The sequence below is a fragment of the Chiloscyllium punctatum genome, chromosome 12, assembly GCF_047496795.1.
Source record: "Chiloscyllium punctatum isolate Juve2018m chromosome 12, sChiPun1.3, whole genome shotgun sequence".
NCBI classification, from domain to species: Eukaryota; Metazoa; Chordata; class Chondrichthyes; order Orectolobiformes; family Hemiscylliidae; genus Chiloscyllium; species Chiloscyllium punctatum.
In genome coordinates this window covers 74,380,638-74,405,714 of record NC_092750.1, presented here as the reverse complement: position 1 = coordinate 74,405,714, position 25,077 = coordinate 74,380,638, and the positions used below count along the sequence as shown (strand labels likewise).

Here is a 25,077-nt window from a genome sequence, read left to right as displayed (position 1 = left end):
CTCTCACACACTCCCCCCCCATCTATGTCTCTCTCGCACACTCACCCCCCCATCTACGTCTCTCTCACACACTCACCCCCCCATCTACGTCTCTCTCACACACTCACCCCCCCTCATCTACGTCTCTCTCACACACTCACCCCCCCTCATCTACGTCTCTCACACACTTCCCCCCCCCCATCTACGTCTCACTCATACACTCTACCACATCTCCACCTACGTCTCTCGCACACACTCCCCCCCCTCCATCTACGTCTCTCTCACACACATCCCTCCCCCATGTATCTATCACACACACTCACTCCTCCCATCTACGTCTCTCTCACACACTCACCCCCCCCATCTACGTCTCTCTCACACACTCACCCCCCCTCATCTACGTCTCTCTCACACACTCACCCCCCCTCATCTACGTCTCTCACACACACTCACCCCCCCTCATCTACGTCTCTCACACTCTTCCCCCCCCCCCATCTACGTCTCACTCATACACTCTACCACATCTCCACCTACGTCTCTCGCACACACTCCCCCCCCTCCATCTACGTCTCTCTCACACACATCCCTCCCCCATGTATCTATCACACACACTCACTCCCCCCATCTACGTCTCTCTCACACTCCCCCCCCCCCATCTACGTCTCACTCATACACTCTACCACATCTCCACCTACGTCTCTCGCACACACTCCCCCCCCCTCCATCTACGTCTCTCTCACACACATCCCTCCCCCATGTATCTATCACACACACTCACTCCCCCCATCTACGTCTCTCTCACACTCCCCCCCCCCCCATCTACGTCTCACTCATACACTCTACCACATCTCCACCTACGTCTCTCGCACACACTCCCCCCCCTCCATCTACGTCTCTCTCACACACATCCCTCCCCCATGTATCTATCACACACACTCCCCCCCCCATCTACGTCTCTCTCACACACTTCCCCCCCCATCTACGTCTCTCACACTACCCCCCCACAAGTACATCTCTCTCACACTCACCCCCCCACCTACGTCTCTCACACACTCCCCCCCCCGCTCCATCTATGTCTCTCTCACACACTTCCCCCCCCATCTACGTCTCTCTCACACACTTCCCCCCCCCATCTACGTCTCTCTCACACACTTCCCCCCCCCATCTACGTCTCTCTCACACACTTCCCCCCCCCATCTACGTCTCTCTCACACACTTCCCCCCCCCATCTACGTCTCTCTCACACACTTCCCCCCCCCCCATCTACGTCTCTCTCACACACTTCCCCCCATCTATGTCTCTCTCACACACTTCCCCCCCCCCATCTACGCCTCTCTCACACACTTCCCCCCCACCCATCTACGTCTCTCTCAAACACTCACCCCCCCATCTAAGTCTCTCTCACACACTCTCCCCCCATCTACGTCTCACTCATACACTCCCCACCCCCCCATCTCCATCTCTCACACTCCCCCCCCCCCACAACTACATCTCTCTCACACTCACCCCCCCTCTACCTACATCTCTCTCACACTCACCCCCCTCTACCTACCTCTCTCTCACACACTCCCCCCCCCCATCTATGTCTCTCTCGCACACTCACCCCCCCCATCTACGTCTCTCTCACACACTCACCCCCCCCATCTACGTCTCTCTCACACACTCACCCCCCCTCATCTACGTCTCTCTCACACACTCACCCCCCCTCATCTACGTCTCTCTCACACACTCCCCCCCCCATCTATGTCTCTCTCGCACACTCACCCCCCCATGTACGTCTCTCTCACACACTCACCCCCCCCATCTACGTCTCTCTCACACACTCACCCCCCCCATCTACGTCTCTCTCACACACTCACCCCCCCATCTACGTCTCTCTCACACACTCACCCCCCCTCATCTACGTCTCTCTCACACACTCACCCCCCCTCATCTACGTCTCTCTCACACACTGCCTCCCCCCCATCTATGTCTCTCTCACACACTGCCTCCCCCCCATCTACGTCTCTCTCACACACTGCCTCCCCCCCATCTACGTCTCTCTCACACACTTCCCCCCATCTATGTCTCTCTCACACACTTCCCCCCCATCTATGTCTCTCTCACACACTTCTCCCCCATCTATGTCTCTCTCACACACTTCTCCCCCCCCATCTATGTCTCTCTCACACACTTCCCCCCCATCTATGTCTCTCTCACACACTTCCCCCCCCCCCCATCTACGTCTCTCTCAAACACTCACCCCCCCATCTAAGTCTCTCTCACACACTCTCCCCCCATCTACGTCTCACTCATACACTCCCCACCCCCCCATCTCCATCTCTCACACTCCCCCCCCCCCACAACTACATCTCTGTCACACTCACCCCCCCATCTAAGTCTCTCTCACACACTCCCTCCTCTCCATCTACGTCTCACTCATACACTCCCCACGCCCCCATCTCCATCTCTCACACTCCCCCCCCCCCCCCACAACTACATCTCTCTCACACTCACCCCCCCTCTACCTACATCTCTCTCACACTCCCCCCCCCCCACAACTACATCTCTCTCACACTCACCCCCCCCTAACCTACGTCTCTCTCACACACTTCCCCCTCTACATCTCTCTCACACACTCACCTCCCCCCCCCGCTCCATCTATGTCTCTCTCACACACTCACCCCCCCATCTACGTCTCTCTCACACACTCGCACCCCACCTACTTCTCTCTCACACACTGCCTCCCCCCCATCTACGTCTCTCACACACTCCCCCCCCCATCTACGTCTCTCTCACACTCCCCCCCCCCATCTACGTCTCTCTCACACACTCCCCCCTCCATCTACTTCTCTCTCACACACTCCCCCCTCCATCTACTTCTCTCTCACACACTCCCCCCTCCATCTACTTCTCTCTCACACACTCCCCCCTCCATCTACTTCTCTCTCACACACTCCCCCCTCCATCTACTTCTCTCTCACACACTCCCCCCTCCATCTACTTCTCTCTCACACACTCTCCCCCCCCACTTCACTCTCACACACTCCCCCCCCCACTTCACTCTCACACACTCCCCCCCCCACTTCTCTCTCACACACTCTCCCCCCCCCCCATCTACGTCTCTCACACACTCCCCCCCCCATCTACGTCTCTCACACACTCCCCCCCCCATCTACGTCTCTCTCACACACTCCCCCCCCCCATCTACGTCTCTCTCACACACTCCCCCCCCCATCTACGTCTCTCTCACACACTCGCACCCCACCTACTTCTCTCTCACACACCCCCCCCACCTACTTCTCTCTCACACACTCCCCCCCCATCTACGTCTCTCACACACTTCCCCCCCCATCTACGTCTCTCTCACACACTCCCCCCCCCCCCCCCCATCTACGTCTCTCACACACTCCACCCCCATCTACGTCTCTCTCACACACTCCCCCCTCCCCCCCATCTACTTCTCTCACACACTCCCCCCCATCTACGTCTCTCACACACTCCCCCCCCATCTACGTCTCTCTCACACACTCGCACCCCACCTACTTCTCTCTCACACACTTCCCCCCCCCATCTACGTCTCTCACACACTTCCCCCCCCCATCTACGTCTCTCACACACTCCCCCCCCCCCCATCTATGTCTCTCTCACACACCCCCCCATCTACGTCTCTCTCACACACTCCCCCCTCCCCCCCATCTACGTCTCTCACACACTCCCCCCCCCCATCTACGTCTCTCTCACACACTCCCCCCCCCATCTACGTCTCTCTCACACACTCCCCCCCCATCTACGTCTCTCTCACACACTCCCCCCCCCCCCATCTAGGTCTCTCTTACACACTCCCCCCCCCATCTACGTCTCTCTCACACACTTCCCCCCCCATCTACGTCTCTCTCACACACTCGCACCCCACCTACTTCTCTCTCACACACTCCCTCCTCTCCATCTACGTCTCACTCATACACTCCCCACCCCCCCATCTCCATCTCTCACACTACCCCCCCACAAGTACATCTCTCTCACACTCACCCCCCCACCTACGTCTCTCACACACTCCCCCCCCGCTCCATCTATGTCTCTCTCACACACTTCCCCCCCCATCTACGTCTCTCTCACACACTTCCCCCCCCCCATCTACGTCTCTCTCACACACTTCCCCCCCCCCCATCTACGTCTCTCTCACACACTTCCCCCCCCCCCATCTACGTCTCTCTCACACACTTCCCCCCCCATCTAAGTCTCTCTCACACACTCTCCCCCCATCTACGTCTCACTCATACACTCCCCACCCCCCCATCTCCATCTCTCACACTCCCCCCCCCCCACAACTACATCTCTGTCACACTCACCCCCCCTCTACCTACATCTCTCTCACACTCACCCCCCTCTACCTACCTCTCTCTCACACACTCCCCCCCATCTATGTCTCTCTCGCACACTCACCCCCCCATCTACGTCTCTCTCACACACTCCCCCCCCATCTACGTCTCTCTCACACACTCCCCCCCCATCTACGTCTCTCTCACACACTCCCCCCCCATCTACGTCTCTCTCACACACTTCCCCCCCCCCTCCATTTACGTATCTCTCACACACTTCCCCCTCTCCATCTACGTCTCTCTCACACACTCCCCCATCTATGTCTCTCACACACTCCCCCCCCTCTCCATCCACGTCTCACTCATACACTCCACCACCTCTCCATCTATGTCTTTCTCACACACTTCCCTCCCCTCACCTAAGTCTCTCTCACACACTGCCTCCCCCCATCTACGTCTCACACACTTCCCCCACACCCCCATGTACGTCTCTCTCACACACTCCCTCCCCCCCCCATCTGCGTCTCTCCCACACACTCCCACCCCACCTACATCTCTCACATGCTCCCCCCCATCTACGTCTCTCTCACACACTCCCCCCGCCACCTACGTCTCTCTCACACACTCCCCCCCTCCATCTATGTCTCTCACACACTCACCCCCCCTCCATCTATGTCTCTCACACACTCACCCCCTCTCCATCTACGTCTCTCTCACACACTCCCCCACCCACCTACGTCTCCCTCACACACTCCCCCACCCACCTACGTCTCCCTCACACACTCCCCCACCCACCTACGTCTCTCTCACACACTCCCCCCTCTCCCCATCTACGTCTCTCTCACACACTCCCCCCTCTCCCCATCTACGTCTCTCTCACACACTCCCCCCTCTCCCCATCTACGTCTCTCTCACACACTCCCCCCTCTCCCCATCTACGTCTCTCTCACACTCACCCCCCCCTCCATCTACGTCTCTCTCACACTCACCCCCCCCTCCATCTACGTCTCTCTCACACTCACCCCCCCTCCATCTACGTCTCTCTCACACTCACCCCCCCTCCATCTACGTCTCTCTCACACTCACCCCCCCTCCATCTACGTCTCTCTCACACTCACCCCCCTCCATCTACGTCTCTCTCACACTCACCCCCCCTCCATCTACGTCTCTCTCACACTCACCCCCCCTCCATCTACGTCTCTCTCACACTCACCCCCCCTCCATCTACGTCTCTCTCACACTCACCCCCCCTCCATCTACGTCTCTCTCACACTCATCCCCCCCCGCCACCTCCATCTCTCTCACACTCACCCCCCCACCTACGTCTCTCGCACACGGTCCCCCTCCCTCTCTCCATCTACATCTCTCTCACACTCACCCCCCCGCCACCTACGTCTCTCTCACACTCACCCCCCCCGCCACCTACGTCTCTCTCACACTCACCCCCCCCCGCCACCTACGTCTCTCTCACACTCACCCCCCCCATCTACGTCTCTCGCACACGGTCCCCCTCCCTCTACGTCTCTCTCACACTCACCGCCCCTCCATCTACGTCTCTCTCACACTCACCCCCCCTCCATCTACGTCTCTCTCACACTCACCCCCCCTCCATCTACGTCTCTCTCACACTCACCCCCCCGCCATCTACGTCTCTCTCACACTCATCCCCCCCCGCCACCTCCATCTCTATCACACTCACCCCCCCACCTACGTCTCTCGCACACGGTCCCCCTCCCTCTCTCCATCTACATCTCTCTCACACTCACCCCCCTCCACCTACGTCTCTCTCACACTCACCCCCCCCCCCACCTACGTCTCTCGCACACGGTCCCCCTCCCTCTACGTCTCTCTCACACTCACCCCCCCATCTACGTCTCTCTCACACTCACCCCCCCCATCTACGTCTCTCTCACACTCACCCCCCCCATCTACGTCTCTCTCACACTCACCCCCCCCGCCACCTACGTCTCTCTCACACTCACCCCCCCGCCACCTACGTCTCTCTCACACTCACCCCCCCCCGCCACCTACGTCTCTCTCACTCTCACCCCCCCCCGCCACCTACGTCTCTCTCACACTCACCCCCCCATCTACGTCTCTCGCACACGGTCCCCCTCCCTCTACGTCTCTCTCACACTCACCCCCCCGCCATCTACGTCTCTCTCACACTCATCCCCCCTCCATCTACGTCTCTCTCACACTCACCCCCCCGCCATCTACGTCTCTCTCACACTCATCCCCCCCTGCCACCTCCATCTCTATCACACTCACCCCCCCACCTACGTCTCTCGCACACGGTCCCCCTCCCTCTCTCCATCTACGTCTCTCTCACACTCACCCCCCCACCTACGTCTCTCGCACACGGTCCCCCTCCCTCTCTCCATCTACGTCTCTCTCACACTCACCCCCCCATCTACGTCTCTCGCACACGGTCCCCCTCCCTCTACGTCTCTCTCACACTCATCCCCCCCCGCCACCTCCATCTCTCTCACACTCACCCCCCCCCCCACCTACGTCTCTCGCACACGGTCCCCCTCCCTCTCTCCATCTACATCTCTCTCACACTCACCCCCCTCCACCTACGTCTCTCTCACACTCACCCCCCCCCAACCTACGTCTCTCGTACATGGTCCCCCTCCCTCTACGTCTCTCTCACACTCACCCCCCTCCACCTCCATCTCTCTCACACTCACCCCCCGCCACCTACGTCTCTCTCACACTCACCCCCCTCCACCTACGTCTCTCTCACACTCACCCTCTCTCTCCCTCCACCTGTTTATCTCTCTCTCACACTCCCCCTCCCCATCTCTCTCTCTGTGTCTATTCCCATCTCTCTGTATTCCTCTCCCGCACTCCCTCTATACTCCTCTATCACTCACACTGTCTCTGTCTCTGTCTCTGTCTCTGTGTGTGTGTATCTCTCACTCACTCTGGTATTACCTTCATACTGTTTCCCCTCCCCCCACGGTCTCCCCGGTGACGGGTGACGAGCCCCGAGCCCCGCCCCCCGCTGATGACGGTAAGACGCAGCTGACGTTCCGCAGCGGCGGGCGGTGATTGGCTGGCGGTGGTGCGTGCTGACGCCATGCCGCGGTGTTGACGCTCCCGTCGCCGGTGCCGGGCCCGGTGCCTGAGCGAGTGTCTCCCGGAGACCGCGCTTCAGTTCTCCAGCTGCGTGCGGCCCGCACTCCCGGGCTATGCCAAGCTCATTCCCCGTGCTGTCTCCCGGCGCTACCCTGCCCGGGCTGCGGTAGGTAGCAGCTCAGCTTTACTGTCATCAGCACACACCCCCCCCCCCCTCGGGCTTGACTGATCCCTGACAGAGTCATCCTGCTTCGGACAATGGCACCGGGTACCCTTTGACCAGTGACATCTGACCTGCTCTTGACCATTGAAAGATGACCCCTGTTGACCAGTGATATCTGACCTCCTTGAGCCATGACCTATGACCCTCTCTCGATCACTGACTGTTGACCCCTCCACCCACTTTGACCAGTGATGACTGATCTCCCCTTGACCACTGATGGTGATCCCTGATTGGTGACCTCTGACCTCCCCGTGACCCCTGATTGGTGACCTCTGACCTCCCCTTGACCAATGATCCCTGACTTCTTCCTTGACATTGACTGATGGCTTCTCATCCCCCTTACCCAGTGACCAATGGCAGCACCTTGATTGGCAACTCTGATCTTCCAGTGACTCCTCACAAACCTGGCCATTGATCTCCCCTAGTCCTTATCCAGTCACTGCTGATTCCCTTGCCATCTTTACTGCTAATGTCCACCCTAACTTATCTAGTGACCTTTGACCCCTCCCTCATGAGCACTCCCTGACCAAATCACTTGACCCCCACCCCACCTTTGACCAGTCAACACTAGCCTTTGACTTCTCAAACCTAATGTAGTGACTCTGTGAGTGTCAGGCAAGTCTGAGTTTGGGCTTCATCTTATGCTTCCACTGGCCTTGTCAATGTTACTCAGATGCGACACCTTCAGTTGCTGTCAGTCTGGCGTGGCCACAGTAAGAACTCGTATTGTATCAGGACTCTGCTTAAAACAACGTGCAATTATCCAACAGCAGAATGTTCCTGAATGCTTCAGATTTGTGGTGATCACATCAGCCTGGATGCTGGAAAAAGTGGTTGAAAAGGCAGATTAGGGGACCAGGTTGCTAAAGGCTCTATTCCCAGTGTGAAGTAGTGCTAGAGGAACCACTGTAGGCTGAGCTTGTGAGCTGGATAACCTCAGGTGAAAGTTGATGGTGTTGCTATTGAGCTGGTTCTGGAAATCAGAACTCTATTTGGGCATATGTGAGAATAAAAAGACCAGAACGTTATTTTAAAAGTTGAGAAAAGTTAATATTAAAAGGAACTTACAAGGAATGCAACATTCATATTCAGCTATTTCAAGCAATGAGGAAGGTAAATGGTATGTTGGACCTTCTTGCATGGAGATTGAAATAAAGAAGTCTCACTTTGTTTTACAGAGTTTTTATGTGACCACATCTGGAATAGTGTGCGCAGTCTTGTTTTCATCCGCCCCTCAAATTGAGTTAATATTCTGTGGAGTTTAGAAGAAGGAAAGGTGGGAAGAGGTTTGACAGGGTAGACGATGAAAAGTTGTTTCCCCTGGCAGCAATGACGGTATGCAATCTCCGGACATGGGACTGATCATTTAGGGTTGGGATGAAGAGAAATTATTCTTTCAAAAGGCTCTGAACCTTTGGAATTCTGTGCCCCAGCAAAGGGTTGTGGAATCTCTATTGTTTGAGGCTGAGGTAGACAGTGTCCCAAGGACTCATATATCTCAGGATATGGGGATTGGATAGGAAAATGAGGTTGTAGCCCTAGGTTAGCTGTGATGGTACTGAATGATGGAGCAGACTTGAGGGACTGAATGGTCTACTCCTATTTCTTGGATACCCACTGAGCTGTGAGGTGAGCAGGGTGAGATCAGGTAAAGGTGTGACATTTGTTGAAGGAGTGTTGGTCTTGCTAGTGCTCCAGCTGAGGAACCCTCTGGCTTCCCGTTGTGGGTAGTTGGGGGATCAAGGACAGTGACCACTGCATGCTTGTGCCACACCGAACAGGATAATTTACTCCATAACTCAGAAGCAGCATGTAGTGATGGTCTTGTTCCCACCACTGTCTCTGCAATACATCACCCTGCTATTGCACAGCACAAAACATGCTCTGCCCATGGAGTTCCTGGTTACATTGCAGTTTAACTGGATGGGAGCTATTCTTACCTAAAATTCTGGGTGACTGTACTGATCACCTTTGCTGTTGTGTGAAGTGTGCTGCAGAAGTTGTTGCTGCTTTTCCCGGCTCTAGTTCTGTTTGTTTCAGACCCGCAGTTCTTTGTTCTATTTTAGCGTTAACGCAACTTGCTATTAGAAATGCAGCTGACTTTGAGACTTGTTTTCTCGCTTGTAGACGTGAATTAGAATGGCTGCGAGATTTATTATGCATACGTGACTGCTAGTTTCATTGCTGCTGTTGCCACTGCTCTAACTGTTTTTAGTCATAGCTTCTGATCTAAGTTTGGATGCTCAGTGGCAAGGTAAAAGATTTCTGATCTTTCAGCATTGGCTTCATCTCTTTGATCTGTCAATGCCTGAGTCTCGTTTCACTTTGAGTGCAGATCACCATAATCTGAGCACAAATGCTTTCCGTATATTTGCCACAAGGTAAATCGATAAATATGTTCTCCCCATGAGATTTAAAGATCCCGTTTGTCTTCCTACTGATCATCTACTAGCAAACCATGCTCAGAAAGCAGAATGTGTAAATGTTGGGCAAAGCCCAGATGATAAATATTGTAATAAACATCCAGCATGATCTGAGAAGGATTCTGGAAGGTCAATCCGATGAATAAATGAGATCTTAGGTAAAAGGCTGCAGCTACAAGGATTGTCAAGCTGCAGGAGTACTTGTCACAGTCCTGTACTTTGAACGACAGCAGTGCAAAGAGATCAGAAATGTTGAACCTCGCACCAGTTTATAATTTTATGAAATATGCATGACATGTAATGTTTGCATCTTTTTTTCCTTTTCTGTCAGACGAGCATGGTGTGACACTGGCAGGTGTATGCATGCTGAAACCTAAACCTGACTGCACAGATATGTAGAAGCTAGATCACCAAGAGACCACTTATTTGCAGAGGCCTGGGCCATATATCTGTCAGTAAATACATATCACTTAAAACAAAATTAGAGATCAAACCAGAGCTTCATGGAGCAAACTAACAATGAGCCTTCACTTAATGATCTAGACAACGGGACCAGGCCCACCGAGACTGAGTGCAAGAAGCCCAGTGATTCCGAGCATTCCTTGTCTAAGATAACGCAGAACGCTTTGGAGAATTTTGGCTCCCTGAGCCAGGGATTAAAGCAGCTCTTTCACCCCCAGCGGCGCCGATCTTCTGTCTCCCCCCAGGATGGCCTCCATGCTCAGGCTGACCAGGAGTCCCCAAGTCCAGAGACTTCCAGCCCAGCCACGGAGCTGGGCTTGTCCACCGTGTCCCACCACCCCCCCAGCCAGGCTACCACGCTCAACAGGGTCCTGCAGCAGATCCGGGTGACGCCCATGATGAAACGGGGTTCGAGCCTGCACAGCCGAAGAAGCAAGTTGGATCCTCTCCGAGGCAGCCCGCAAATATCCCGCAAGTCGGCCTCGGAAGGTATGAGCTATCTCCTGTTGCACTCCAGTAGACCCCGATCTGCTTCGACCACCGATGCACCAACATCCTCGTTGTTTGCGGAGCCATTGGCCTTCAGTCCTCATGCGGGAAATGAGCTGGATCGGGTAATTGCTTTCTCTTTATCATGGTGCAAGTCCCTGTGCTGTTGGGAGACTCTGAGCAGTTGCTAAGTGTTAAAGCCCTTTGTAAAGCAAGCATCGTAAATTTGCTGCACTTTGAGTAGCTGAGGTGTTAGTGTTGATAGGTTTGTAACAGATCCCCCAATCTCTGCACCAACAGTAGCACTGCTCCTTTGACAAATGCCTTTGTGCTCATATGAGGAGGTACTGTTCATGAATAGTGATGTGTTCCTCAGGACTGTTAGGAATCAGTGTTTGCTGATTACATTGAGATCCTAACTTTGAGGGCTTATTGAACCTGCTGAAGGAGCTGAAAGAACCAGAGTGACTGTTAATCGATGCTTGGTGAGATATAATGCGGAAATGCACTGACCAGGAAATATTTTGAAATTGGGTCTGTTATTGTTGGAGATTGTGACGCATATTGTGTTTGATATTGCAAAGACACTGATAGGACAGAGTCAACATGAACTCTGTTTCCTGTGGCTGAGGGGCTTGAGTCAGAGACTATATCTACAAAATCAAATGAGAAGTTATGATCCCATTGAAATCATTCTTTAAAATTATGGATTTTCTTCAGCTGGTGGTTTGCTTTATCTGGGTGCTACATCATATTGCAGTCACGTAGGAGTCAAAGTAGGCCATTTGACCCATCGTGTTTGTTCTACCATTCAGTGAGATCAATGCTGTTCTGATAATCCTCAACTCCACTTTCCCATTTCAACCCCAAAGTCATGATTACCTCGCTGAATAAAAATCTGTCTGTCTTTAATGACCCAGCCTCGACAGCTCTCTGCGATAAAGATTCACTACCCTCTGAGAGAAAAAAATTCATTCTCATTTCTCTCTAAAATTTGCAACTCCTTATTCTGAGATTATGCCCTCAGATCCAAGACTTTACAAGCGTAAGCTACCTCTCCACATCTGCCCTGTCAAGCCCCTCAAAAGCCTTGTATGTTTCAATAAGGTCTCCTCTCATTCTTCTCCAATGAGTACAGGTCCAAACTACTCAACTTCTCCTCATAAGGAGATCCCTCCATACCGAGGATCATAACAGGGAACTTTCTCTGGACTGACTCCAGTGCCAGTTTATCTTTCCTCAGATAAGGGGACCAAAGTTCTCAGAATTCCAGCTATGCTCTGACGAATGCCTTGTAGAGTTTTAGCAAAACTTCCTTTTTTTCTCCATTTGAAATAAAGGCCAGGAATACAGTTGTCCTTCCTATTATCCATGAACCTGGATACTATCTTTTGTGATTCATGAATGAGGACCTCCCCTTGGCCATCCTCCCGCCAACCACCCAAATCTCTCAGTGCTGCAACTTTCTGCTGTCTTTCTCCATTTAAATAATATCCAGTTCTTCTATTTTTCCTGCCAAGTGCATCACAGCATCTTTTCCATAATGTATTTCCATCTGCCAGGCTTTTCCCCCCTCACTGTTATATATCCTTCTGTCGTCCACATTGCTTGTCTTCCCACCTACTACAAACTTGTCATTTGAGGCATTAATGTATTTTGTGAATATATGTCACCCAGCACTGGCACTGCCACTTGTTACAGGTTGACATCCTGTCTCTCTGTATTCTATTGATGAGTCAAACCTCCATCCATGCTAATACATTGGCCCCCAATACCATCGGCAGTTATCTAATTAAGTAGTCTGGTGTGGTACTTTATTGAATGCTTTTGGGAATTCATAAACGTTATGGGTTCCCCTTTATCTATCCTGCTTGTTACTTCCTTTGAAGAACTGAGATAAATTTGTCAAGCATGATTTCCTCTTCATGAGGCCCTGCTGACTCTGCTTGACCATATTATATATTTCTGAATGCACTGCTATTACATCATTATAATGACAGATGTAACGCTAACTTGTTATAGCTACTCTGTTTTTTGTCTCTGTCTCTTTTGAATTAGGGTGTTGGCAGTTGTCCAGCCCTTTGGGACTTTTCCAGAAGCTAAAGGGTTCCTGGAAGAGTCTAACCAGTGCATTCATTACCTCTGGAGCTACTTCCTTTTATTCTTGACAGTGCATTCATCAGGTTCTAGGGACTTATCAGTCTTTAGCCCCATTTGTTTTCCAGGTACTTTTCCTCTAATGATAGTTGTTGCGTTTATTCCCCACCCCCATTATCTTAGTATTGTTGAAATGCTATTAATGTCGTCTACCTGGGATTTTACCAAACCCTCCTTCAAGTGGTACATATTTGTGTGTGAATGTGCATTTCAGAAAGCTCTACTGTAAACGAGGGTGGTCAAAAGATAGTTGAATGCATGACTGAGAGCTCTTGGCACATTCCCCACTGACAGCTTGTCTCTGACTGCTTCGTGGGAGCTGTCATTGGTTAAGAAAGGCCAGCCTCTCATGGGCACATAGAAAATAGGAGTAGGAACAGGCCACTCAGCCCATCAAAATCATTCCACCATTCAATACAAAAGTGGCTGATCCTCTTAGTCAACAGAGCACTCTTCTGAAATGTTTAACTTCTAGAAATCGTTCCTGAATATACTCACTGACTTCCACAGCATTCTATGTAGAGAATTCAATAGGTTTACTAGCCCGAGTGAAGAAATTTCTCCTCCTCTCAGTCTGAAATGCCCTCCCACATTACTTAAAATGATGACCCCTTGTTCTGAACTCCTCCCTCACCAGTGTGGGGGAAATATCCACCGAGCACCCAGTCTGACCTACCGTGTCGGAATTTAATATGTTTCAGAGCACTTCCTGAGTATTCTGGCCATGAGTAATGCATAATCCTATTGTGTGAGCCTGGGATCTGTCTTTGTCCAATTTCCAACATTGCAGTGTCCTGCTCCCTTGATGTGGCAATCTATGAAACACCAAAGAGCTTTTCCAGATGTCCAGGTTTATTCTGCCTTTTAGGCAAATACATCTTTCCTGTATTCTGGCTTTTTTTCCACACATCTAGGACCAATTTTTTTTTGTCAGTTTAACTTCAATGGTGAGAAAGATTCTAGCAATAATTACTCAGGATTGAATGATTAATCACAGGAAAAATGTGGGTTGCTGAAGAAGTATCAGTATGGTTCTGAGGGAAAATCAAGTTGAACTGATTTGCTGGATTTGTTTTTGAAAAGGTGACTGAGAATGGTGAGGGTGATGCTGTTGATGTCATATTCTTGGACTTCCAGAAGATGCACGATGCAGTGTGGATGCAAAATTGACTGAATACTAGGAAACAGAGTGGCAGTCAATGGGTATTTTTCAGACTGAAGGAAGATTTATATTGGAATTCCCCAGGAGTTGGGAATTCCCCAGAGGTTGGCATTGGGCCTTCTTGTTTTTTCTGATATATATATTAATATATGTATATATATTAAAGATCTATATCTTACATTGTAGGGGGAAATTTCAGAGTAGATTAAATTTAGCTTTAGATTTATTGTTATATATTTAAAAAATACAGTGTCAAGTACATTTTGATATGTTATAGTAAAGTGTCGACATGTTGTGGCACCATCTTGAAACATTAAAAATAATGTAAAATTTTACTGCGATAGAGTTGATCTTTCTCTCTTCTTGTTCCTCCCACTGCTGCTCCTCCAGTCACTGCTTGATATTGACTGGGGTCTCCAAAGTAGTGCTTTGTAACAGGCTCTGGGGTCTCAGTGAGGCCTTCCCTGCTGCCACGTCCAAGCTGGAGCCATGCATCTGAGATGTACAGGTTCCGTACCTCCTGTTTCCCATTCAACACTCTTCCAGGTGCTACTACCGGACATCGGGGTCCTCTTTCACTGATGCTTCTGCTCTTTCAGAGGCCCGGGCCTAGCCATAGAGTCTCAGCTCAGCCTGTGAATCCGGGCTTCGGGAGTCAGCCTAGGACCTGGAGTATGCATATGATACAAAACTTGGGAGCGTTTTAAACAGTGAAGAGGACAGTGGGGAACTTCAAAAGGGCATTGACAAGTTGATGGAGTAGTCGAATAAGTGGCAGGTGAAGTTCAATGCAGAGAAGTGTGAGGTAATGCCTTTTAATGTAAACAACATAGACAGGCGCTATGAAATAGTGGGTACTAGACTAAAAGATGTATAGTGTATGTATGTAAGCTGTTAAAGGTGATGAGACAGGTAATGTAGAACATAGGAGCAGGAATAGGCCATTCAGCCCTTTGAGCCACCTCTGCCGTTCAATATGATCATGGCTCATCTTGTATCTCAATGCCATATTCTACATTCTCTTCATGTCCCGTGATGCCTTTTAAAATTTAAACAGTTATCTATTTTGATCATGAAAATATTCAATGACCCAGCCTCCATGTGGGAGCGAATTTCACAGGTCCTGTGTCCTTTTGAGTGAAGAAATATTTCCTGACCTCTGTCCTGACCTGGTCTACCCTGTATCCTGAGATTGTGTCACCTACTTCTAGACTCCCCAGCCAAGGGGAGCATTCTCTTTCCGTCGAGTATGTCCATCCCTGATATAATTTAATATGTTTCAATCAGATTCCTCTCATTCTTCTAAATTCTACAGAATACAGGCCCAGTCAAATCAACCTCTCCTCATACTATATCTCCGGTATCAGTCTAGTGAATCTCTGGTGTCACCCCTCTATGGCAAGTATATCCTTTCTTGGGTAGGGAGACCAAAACTTCACTAAGTGTGGTATCATCATAACCCTGCAGAGACCTGTTAATAAAGCTTTCAGTATTCTAGGCTTCATTAAAAGTGGCATAGAATACAGGGGCAGGGAGGTTATGCTTATCTTAAAACTGGTTAGACCTTAGCTGGTGTTTTGCCTACAATTCTTCAGATTTTAGGAAGGTTGTGAACCCATTGCAGAGTGCAGAACAGGTTTATGAGAATAGTTGTAGGAATGAGACACACAGGTTTAAAATTATTCACAAAAGAAATAAATGCAGAAATGAATAAACTTGTTCATACGGAGAGGTTTAGGTTCGGAATGCCCTGCCAGGAATTATGGTGGTGTATCTAGTCTAACAACGCCTAAACCCCTTCCTTCCCCGACCATTACAGCCCCCAACAGCACTCCCACCTCGCTCTTCTGGTTGTTGGGCCAAGTCCCAGAGGATGTTCACAACATTTATATCTGTTCTCTTTCCCCATAACCAAGGCTTTTCATATTCTGATGATCGGTATTGGTGAGTCTTGGTATAAATAGACGTGGAGCCCAAGGTGGACAAGCTGAATGGAAATCCCAGTTAGCAATGATCTAACACGATAATAGCCAAGGCTCGAGAGGCTAGATGACCAGATCCCATTTTGGTGTTCTGTTGAAGCACTGTGAAATTTGCCAGAACAGACAAGTTGAGTGTTTCATGCCTGGGTCTTCCTGGTCTTCTACTGTTTTTTTCAAATTTTCAACATCTGCAGTATTTTGATTGCTAACTTAATGCAGAGGTCATTGATTAATTTAGAGAGAGAGAGTGTATTTCATCAAGCTGCTGCTTCATATCGAACTATGTGCCTCCCATACTGCTGATTGCCAGCCCTCAGCGGTTGTCTTTGACTGGCACAGACTTAATAGGCTGAAAGGCCTTTTTGACCTCTCTAGCTATGACTGTTGGTGAGGAACCTCTGCTTCGTATTTAAATGGGCTCACCGATCTCTGGACTCATAGCAGAAGTAGTAATGCAAATGTTAGAACAAACAGTCTTACCACAAATTCAACCCAAACTCTGGGTCAGATACGTGGATGACATCCTTGTAATAATTAAAAACACAGAAATAGAGAACACACACCAGATCATCAACGCCACACTCACAGGAATCCGATTCACTAGAGGGGAAGAAAAGGACAACCAACTCCCATTCCTAGACGTGACAGTACAGAGAACACTGAACGGAGAATTCACCACAAAGGCTTACAGGAAAGCCACACACGCAGACCAAGTCCTAAACTACGAAAGCAACCACCCCAACACACACAAAAGGGCCACAACACACTGCAGTACACCAGAATTGCAAAAAGAGGAAGAAGAACACCTATACAAGGTATTCGCCAAAAACGGATATCCTCGCAATTTCATCAACAGATGCCTAAGGGAGAGACAACGGAACAAGGACATGCCGCAACCCAAAGGACTAGCCACACTACCATACATCAGGAGCATTTCCGAACTGACAGCCAGACTACTGCAACCACTAGGACTCATAACAGCACACAAACCAACAGCCACGCTCAGACAACAACTCACCAGAATGAAGGACCCAATACCCAGCATGAGCAAAACCAATGTAGTGTACAAAATCCCATGCAAGGACTGCAGAAAACACTACATCGGACAAACAGGAAGACAGTTAACGATCCGTATACATGAACACCAACTAGCCACGAAACGACACGACCAGCTATCCTTAGTAGCCACACACACAGACGACAAGCAACATGAATTTGACTGGGACAACATTACTATTATAGGACAAGCCAAACAGAGAACAGCCAGGGAATTCCTAGAGGCATGGCACTCATCCACAGACTCTATCAACAAACACATCAACCTGGACCCTATATACCGGCCACTACAGTGCTCAGCTCGAACTGACAACCGGAAGCGGCAGAGACAGGCCGGAGGAAACAGCACAGAAGTGCTTCCCAGGAGGCTCCCAAGCACTGAGGATGTCACCTAGACAGGGGACGAAACATTTGCAAGACAAATTCCCAGCTCGGTGAACAGAACCACAACATCGTATTTAAATTCTTAGCTGCACATTGCAACTATCTACTGGTGGATCTGTTACATGCGGCCTCAGTAATTCAGCCCTCCAGGATTTTGATGTATTATCCCAATCCTGATTAACGACTCATTTGATTTTGTTTAGATCTGAAGAGTTTGACTCCCAGTCTTATGTGGCTGTGGTCTGTCTTGCTGTTCCGAAATTAGCTGCAATTTTAACCTGTTATACTTTCTCCCCTGCCCCTTGTCGTCTGTTGTCCTCCAACCTGTTCCAACTAACTCTGGTATAAGCTAAAGCAAACTCTCCTCATTCTCTTGCTAAGTTTTTTCTAAATTTCAGATTTGGTTTCTTTTTCAAAAAAAATGGTTGCTCTGTTTGAGGTGCTTGTATTGAAGGGAACACGTTAATCCTGCAAGGCTGCATTCAGACTCTTTTGTCTGATTAAGACTGTTGAAAATCAGCAAGTCAGTACGAGAGTGTGCAGCCTGTCTGAAGAAAGATAGACATGCAGTCACATTTGAACAGGTGGAAGGGTGAAAAAAAGAACAGAGAGATCTGACAGGGTGAAGAGCAGGGGAGAACAAATAGCAAAAGAGTTTGTAAGATAAGGCCAAAGGAAATGATATTGGGACAAAGTGAATAAATCGCAGATGTGGGCGGAGGAGGTGATAATGACAGCATCCTGATTTTTTTTTAGAATTCATTCACAGGATGTGGATGTCACTGTCTAGGCAAGCATTTATTGCCCATCCCTAATTGCCCAGAAGGCAGTTGAGTCAACCACATTGTTATGGGTCAGGAGTCACATGGAGTCATACAGTCAGAGCTGTACAGCATGGAAGCAGACCCTACAGTCTAACTTGTCCGTGCCAACCAGCTATCCTAAATAAGTCCAGTCACATTTGTCACCTTCTGGCCCGTATCTCTCTAAGCCCTTCCTATTCATGTCCCCATCCAGATGCCTTTTAAATCTTGTAATTGTACCAGCCTCCACCACTTCTTCTGGCAGTTAATTCCACTCACACACCACTTTCTTTGTGAAAATGTTGCCCCTTAGGTCACTTTTAAATCTTGCCTCTGTCACCATAAACCTATGCCCTGTAGTTTTGAACTCTCAACCCAGGGAAAAGACCTTGTCTATTTATCCTATCCATGCCCCTTATACATGTCTATAAACTTCTGTGGTCTGTCTTGCTGTTCCGAAATTAGCTGCAATTTTAACCTGTTATACTTGCTCCCCTGCCCTTGTCATCTGTTGTCCTACAACCTGTTCCACCCATCAGTGTCTCACACTCAAGGGAAAATAGACCCAGTCTATTCGGCCTCTCCCTATAGCTCAAACCCTCCAACCCTGGCATTATCCTTGTAAACCTGATTTGCACCCTTTCAAGTTTCACAACATCCTTCCTTCAGCAGGGAGACCAGAATTGCGCACAATATTCCAGAAGTGGCCTAACCAATGTCATGTACAGCTGCAACATGACCTCCTGACTCCTATATCTCAATGTACTGACCAATAAAGGCAAGCATACCAAATGCCTCTTCACTATCCTGTCCACCTGGGACTCCACTTTCAAGGGGCTATGAACCGGCACTCAGATCTCTTTGTTCAGCAGCACTCCTCAGGGACATAGAATCCCTACAATGTGGAAGTAGCCGTTGGGCCCTTCACACCAACCCTCTGAATAACATCCCTCTGGACATCCCCCCCCCCCCATCGTATCCCTGTAATCCTGCACTTATCATGGCTAGTCAACCTAACATGCTCATCCCTGGACACTATGGGCAATTTACCATGGCCAACCCATCTAATCGGCACAACTTTGGACTGTGGGAGGAAACTGGAGCACCCAGAGGAAACCTATGCAGACATGGGGAGAATGTGGAAAATCCACACAGAGAGTCAGCTGAGACCAGAAGCGAACCTGGGTCCGTGGCGCTGTGAGGCAGCTTTGCTAACCACTGAGCCACCGTGCTGCCCTTCTAGGTCAGACCAAGTAAGGATGGCAAATTTCCTTTCCTAAAGGACATTAGTGAACCAAATAGATTTTTTTCTGACAATCAGCAACAGTTTTATGGTCATCATTAGACTATTAATCCCAGATTCATATTTTTATTGAACCCGAGTCCCCAAAATATTAGTGGGTCTCTGGATTAATAGCCTAGCAATAACACCTTGAGGCTGTCACATCCTTTAAATAAAGGCTGCCCAGAAGCCAACAGAGAAAGAAAGAAACAATTTTTTAAAACAAGAAGAAATTGGAGCAGCGGTTAGGACCCTTCCGAATAGCAGGCAGTGTAAGGCATTGTATTCCTGTTGTAAAGCAGCTAGCAACTCAAAGATTCAAGGATTAGATGAGCAAACCAGTTGGGTAAATCAGGCTTACGCAAGTTGTCACATGACCAGCAGCAAAAACTGTACATGTGAGTGGAAAGGGCAGCGTGACATGAAGCAGATTGTGTGAGTGATTCTAATAGTGAAGCTGAACACCAGCTGCAAGCTGCAGGCATTGCTGTGGAGTGTTTAGTAACCCAGCTGTGGAGATTACTCACTGTCCTATGCCAGGCAGTTGTGTCTGACTGTCCTGCTTGGCATTGTGCATGGATCGTGTGTTACCAAGAGGTGATGCCCTGGGAAGGTCCCCCACAGTCCTTGCGACCTGCTTTTTTTAGGCCGGATGTAGACTCATACCAAGAGAGGAATTCATTTCCGTTTTGCTTCTAGGACTGTCAGAGGGAACAACGTGGCTTGGCTTGACTTCAGCGTTCAAATCTAATCTCAAAGTTCACATGATATCAAACAGCACAAAATGACAATCTAGCACTTTCTCAATGACTGCACTGATTAGATTGCAGTTTTCCAATCTCTCTAGTCTCGACTGAATTGTGTAGATACCAGTTCCAATGGAGGTATGATTTACAGAGGCTATTTGCTGAGGTATCTCACTTCGAGTGCTGCCTTTAACATTGCTCAGCAGCAGGATGGGTACTGACCCTTGCCCCAAGAGGAGAAGTGGTACTGTCAATGGGCTGGTAATCCAGACTAATGTTTTGGGATATGGCTTTGAATCCAACTATGGGTGACGGTAACGTTTGAATTCAATAAGATAGGGAATAAAGAAAACTAGTCTGCCGGTGACCATGTAACCTTTAACTGTCCACTGGACAGTTAGGATGGGTAATAAATGCTGGCCTAGCAGAATACACCCACATCCCAGAAATGCATTAAAAAAACCGACAGCATCTGGCCCAACAGGAGATCACTGCAGTGAGTCTTGTGTCAACTTCAGGGCACAAGTTGTGACCTAAGAGACTGAGGTGTCACTGTGTTGTTTTAGATTTTAATGGCCAACTTCCCCTCCCCTCAGCCCTGAGGGAACCGATGTGTGCTGGAGTTCAGCCCTGTCTGCAGTTATTACAGCCCCTTGCTCACTTCTCAGGACTGAACTGAGACCCTCCATTTCATCTGACAAAAACTGGACTCTGCCTCTAGCTGACATCCATCCATACCCAGCATACTCACTGTAAGAGAAGCTGCTGGAACAAGACCCCACCAAAAGCCTCTGGGTGGATGTGTACAATCCAAAGAACAATTTGAACTAGGGCTATGGACCCTAGTCTCTGGGATGACGTTTATCTCTCAGCTGACACCAATGAAATGATTTAGCCCATTATTGCTGTCTTATGTATAAACTGGGTGTCACATTTCTCACATTACAAGAGCTCCTCTGTTTCAGGAGTACCTCATTGTGCTTTAAGTTGGAAAGGTACAAAACAAGTGCAGGTTTTGATGATATTTATAGGTATCCATTCGGTCTCTCTGCTTCTTCAGTGAGGGGCCATTGAGAGCAGTCAGGTGCATTACTGTTAACCTCCAGATCCTCCTACCAGCCCATGAATACTGAGGATAGTTACGACCAACATAGCTGAGCTGGGTTACATTGGGCTCCCTCCAGGTATCTGTACTGTCACTGAACTATCAGGAAGTCATCTGTTAACTCCCGCACATACAATCACCACCGGCAACAGGTTTCATTTACAGGGGAACGTTGATTTGCCGAAGGACACGAGCAGGGGGATTATTTTGTTCAAGTAGCCAAATGCCGGATAATTGATACCGGATAACATAATTAGCCACGCATCGGGACCTTGCAATCTTGTTCAGATAATCCAAAATTTGGTTAATCAAATGCTGGATAATCGCGGTTCCTCTGTATATATCATCGACAGTTTAGTAAAATAGGTCACACAAGTGCCAGGTGGTGACCAGCGCCACAAAGAAAATCTAACCATCTCCTCTTGACGATTGGCAGCATTACCATCATTGATTACCCCAGTATCAACATCCTGGGGGTGTTACCATTGGCCAGAAGCTCAACTAGAATCACCAAATAAGTACACTGGTTACAAGAGCAGGTCAGAGGCTAGGAATCCTACAGGGAGTAACTTACCTTCTAACACCCCAAAGTCTGTCCACCATCTACAAGGCACAAATCAGGTGTCGGAATACGCTGGATGGGTACAGCTCCAACAACCAAAGGACTAGCCACTTTACCATACATCAAGAACATTTCTGAACTGACAGCCAGACTACTACGACCACTAGGACTCATAACAGCACACAAACCAACAGCCACTCTCAGATGACAATTCACCAGGACAAAGGACCCGATACCCAGCATGAGCAAAACCAATGTAGTGTACAAAATCCCATGCAAGGACTGCACAAAACACTACATCGGACAAACAGGAAGACAGCGAACGATCCGCATCCATGAACATCAACTAGCCACGAAACGACACGACCAGCTATCCTTAGTAGCCACACACACAGATGACAAGCAACATGAATTCGACTGGGACAACACTACTATTATAGGACAAGCCAAACAGAGAACAGCCAGGGAATTCCTCGAGGCATGGCACTCATCCACAGACTCTATCAACAAACACATCGACATGGACCCAATATACCGGCCACTACAGCGGACAGCTGGAACTGACAACCGGAAGCGGCAAATTCAAACCACTACAAGATCACAGAAACACTTCACAGGAGGCTCCCAAGCACTGAGGATGTCACCTAGACAGGGGAAGAAACATCTGCAACACAAATTCCATGCTCGGCGAACACAACCACAACAATGAGCACCCGAGCTACAAATCTTCGCACAAACTTTGAACAGCTCCAACAGCACTCAAGAAGCTTGACACCATCCATGGCAAAGCAGCCCTGCTGCTGAGATGCACGATTCACTGGCGAACCTATCAGAAGCAGATGTAAGAGAGAAACAGTGTGGAATTGAAGGATCTGGTCCTTGCAAGATCTGTTACTTCCGCATATGAGAGCAGTATTCCTTTGGTGATCAGTAAATTTAGTCCCATGGGATTTAGAGCAAGCTTGCCATTTGGATACAAAATTGGCTTGACGGTAGTAGACAGAACATGGTGGTGGAAGGTTATTTTTCAACTGGAGGCCTATGACCAGCAGTGTTCTGCAAAGATCAATACTGGGTCTGCTGCTGTTTGACATTTATGTAAGTGATTTGGCTGCAATTTGGGAGGCATGGTTAGTAAGTTTGCAGATGACACCAAAATTGGTGGTACAGTGAACAGTGAAGAAGGTTATCTAAGAGTACATAGGGATTTTGATCAGTTGGGCCAATGGGCAGAGGAGTGACAGATGGAGTTCAATTTGGATAAATGCATTTTGGTACAGAATTAATGGTAGTGTCCTGGGTAGTGTTGTTCAACAGAAAGATCAAGGGGTTCAGGTCCATAGTTCTTTGAAATCTGTGTCACATGTAGATGGGTAGTTAAGAAGGTGTTTACAATGCTTGCCTTCATTGCTCAGACCATTGAGTATAGGAGTTGGGACACCATGTTGAGGTTGTCCAGGACATTGATGAGGCCGCTTTTGGAGAACAGTGTACAGTTCTGGTTGTCCTGCTACAGGAAGGATATTATTAAAATGGAGAGGTTGCAGAAAATATTTACAAGGATGTTGCCAAGACTGGAGGGTTTGATTTATAAAGAGGGGCTAGATAGGCTGGGACATTTTTCACTGGAGTGTAGGAGGTTAAGAGGTGACCTTAGAGAGGTTTATAAAGTCATGAGGGGTATAGATAAGGTGAATAGCAAAGATCTTTAGCCTAGGATAGGGAAGTTCAAAACTAAAAGGCAGAATTTTAAGGTGAGAGGAGAAAGATTTAAAGGGATTGAGAGGCAACTTTTTCACAAAGAGCATAGTTAATATGTGGAATGAACTGCCAGATGAAGTGGTAGATGCAAGTACAATTACTACATTTAAAAGATGTTTGGACAGACACGTGAATAGGAAAGTTTCAGAAGAATATGAGCCAAGCGCAGGGAGAGGTTTTGGATCCTTGGATGGCGTAGACAGGTTGGACTGAAGGGTCTTTTTCCGTGCTGTATGATTCTACCCTCTGTGGTTGAATTTTCTGGAGTGTTTTTAGGTGTGAATTCACCTAAATTGCACATTGGCCTTTGTGAAGGAGTTGGGTGTGTGATTTGAAACCTTTCTGTGGGTCAGATATGGCACTGAGTTTATAAAGAGCCTCAGATTGGGGTGAGGGAAAAGGATAATCAATGGACTGCAAACAGAAGTTTCCAAAGGATCTAAAACAATTGGCTTCTGAATATTTGGAGGGAATCTTTGCTGATTTAGTACTGGGTGGACAGACAAAGCAATCTCTTAATTTGGCAAATTTGGGGCATTGATAGAGGTGGTAATGACAAAGAATGACAAAGGGCTGGGTACAATCAGAGTACATGTGAAAACTGGCACGAGCCACAGGGCACAATTGGGCCAGAGGCAGCAGAAACATAGGGATTTATATTAACTAGCCATATTCTGGAGAGGTGTGATGGCTGCAATCCATCAGGGTGAGGCTTTGCTTCAGAAAGGTGTTTGACTTCCAACATTTATGAACTATTCCACTCTCTAAAAAGGAGAGGATAAAATCCCCTGAGAGGGGGATTGATTGAAAAGAAACAATGAGAAGGGATTGGGGGAAGTGGAAGGTAAGGAATTTTGTGAAATATCTCAAAACCAGTTCTAATTTTGCATTCAAGAAAATACTCTGGACAAAATGTAATGATTATTAAAACAACTGACTGGACTGGAAAAGGACATAAAAGCAAGAGGAAGAGGTGATGCTTGAAATAGATTTGTCAGAATGCAGTTGGATCCAGTGTGTGCGTACCTCCTTAGTGGGTGACTGGGGGGAGGAGTGGGCTTGTGTTCATGTGTGTGTCATTTGTCTGTCTGGATGCATAGGACAGTGGTTGCTCAA

At 48.9% G+C, this 25,077-nt stretch overlaps 2 protein-coding genes across 6 annotated transcripts in view; one reads left to right on the top strand and one right to left on the bottom strand.

Annotated features, from left to right (window-relative positions):
• Positions 1-7,270, bottom strand: part of abhd14a (abhydrolase domain containing 14A) — a 38,954-nt gene extending 31,684 nt beyond the window's left edge. The window contains exon 1 of one of the 2 annotated variants that reach the window (XM_072582800.1): positions 7,221-7,270. The gene's annotated coding sequence lies outside the window, so the exon portion shown is untranslated. The remainder of the gene's footprint in view (positions 1-7,220) is intronic. The other variant, XM_072582798.1, reaches the window with a different exon arrangement.
• Positions 7,271-7,357: 87 nt separating this feature from the next.
• The window catches only part of LOC140483939 (transmembrane and coiled-coil domains protein 1-like), a 105,065-nt gene continuing 87,345 nt past the window's right edge, over positions 7,358-25,077 (top strand). Inside the window, exons 1-2 of one of the 4 annotated variants that reach the window (XR_011962069.1) lie at positions 7,358-7,530; positions 10,342-11,086. Coding sequence is in view for 3 of the 4 variants with exons in the window: in XM_072582790.1 (XP_072438891.1) it covers positions 10,514-11,086 (573 nt within the window). In the remaining variant the exon portion in view is untranslated. Of the gene's footprint in view, positions 7,531-7,568; positions 8,301-10,341; positions 11,087-25,077 lie in introns of those variants that run through there. The other 3 variants (XM_072582790.1, XM_072582792.1, XM_072582791.1) reach the window with 3 other exon arrangements.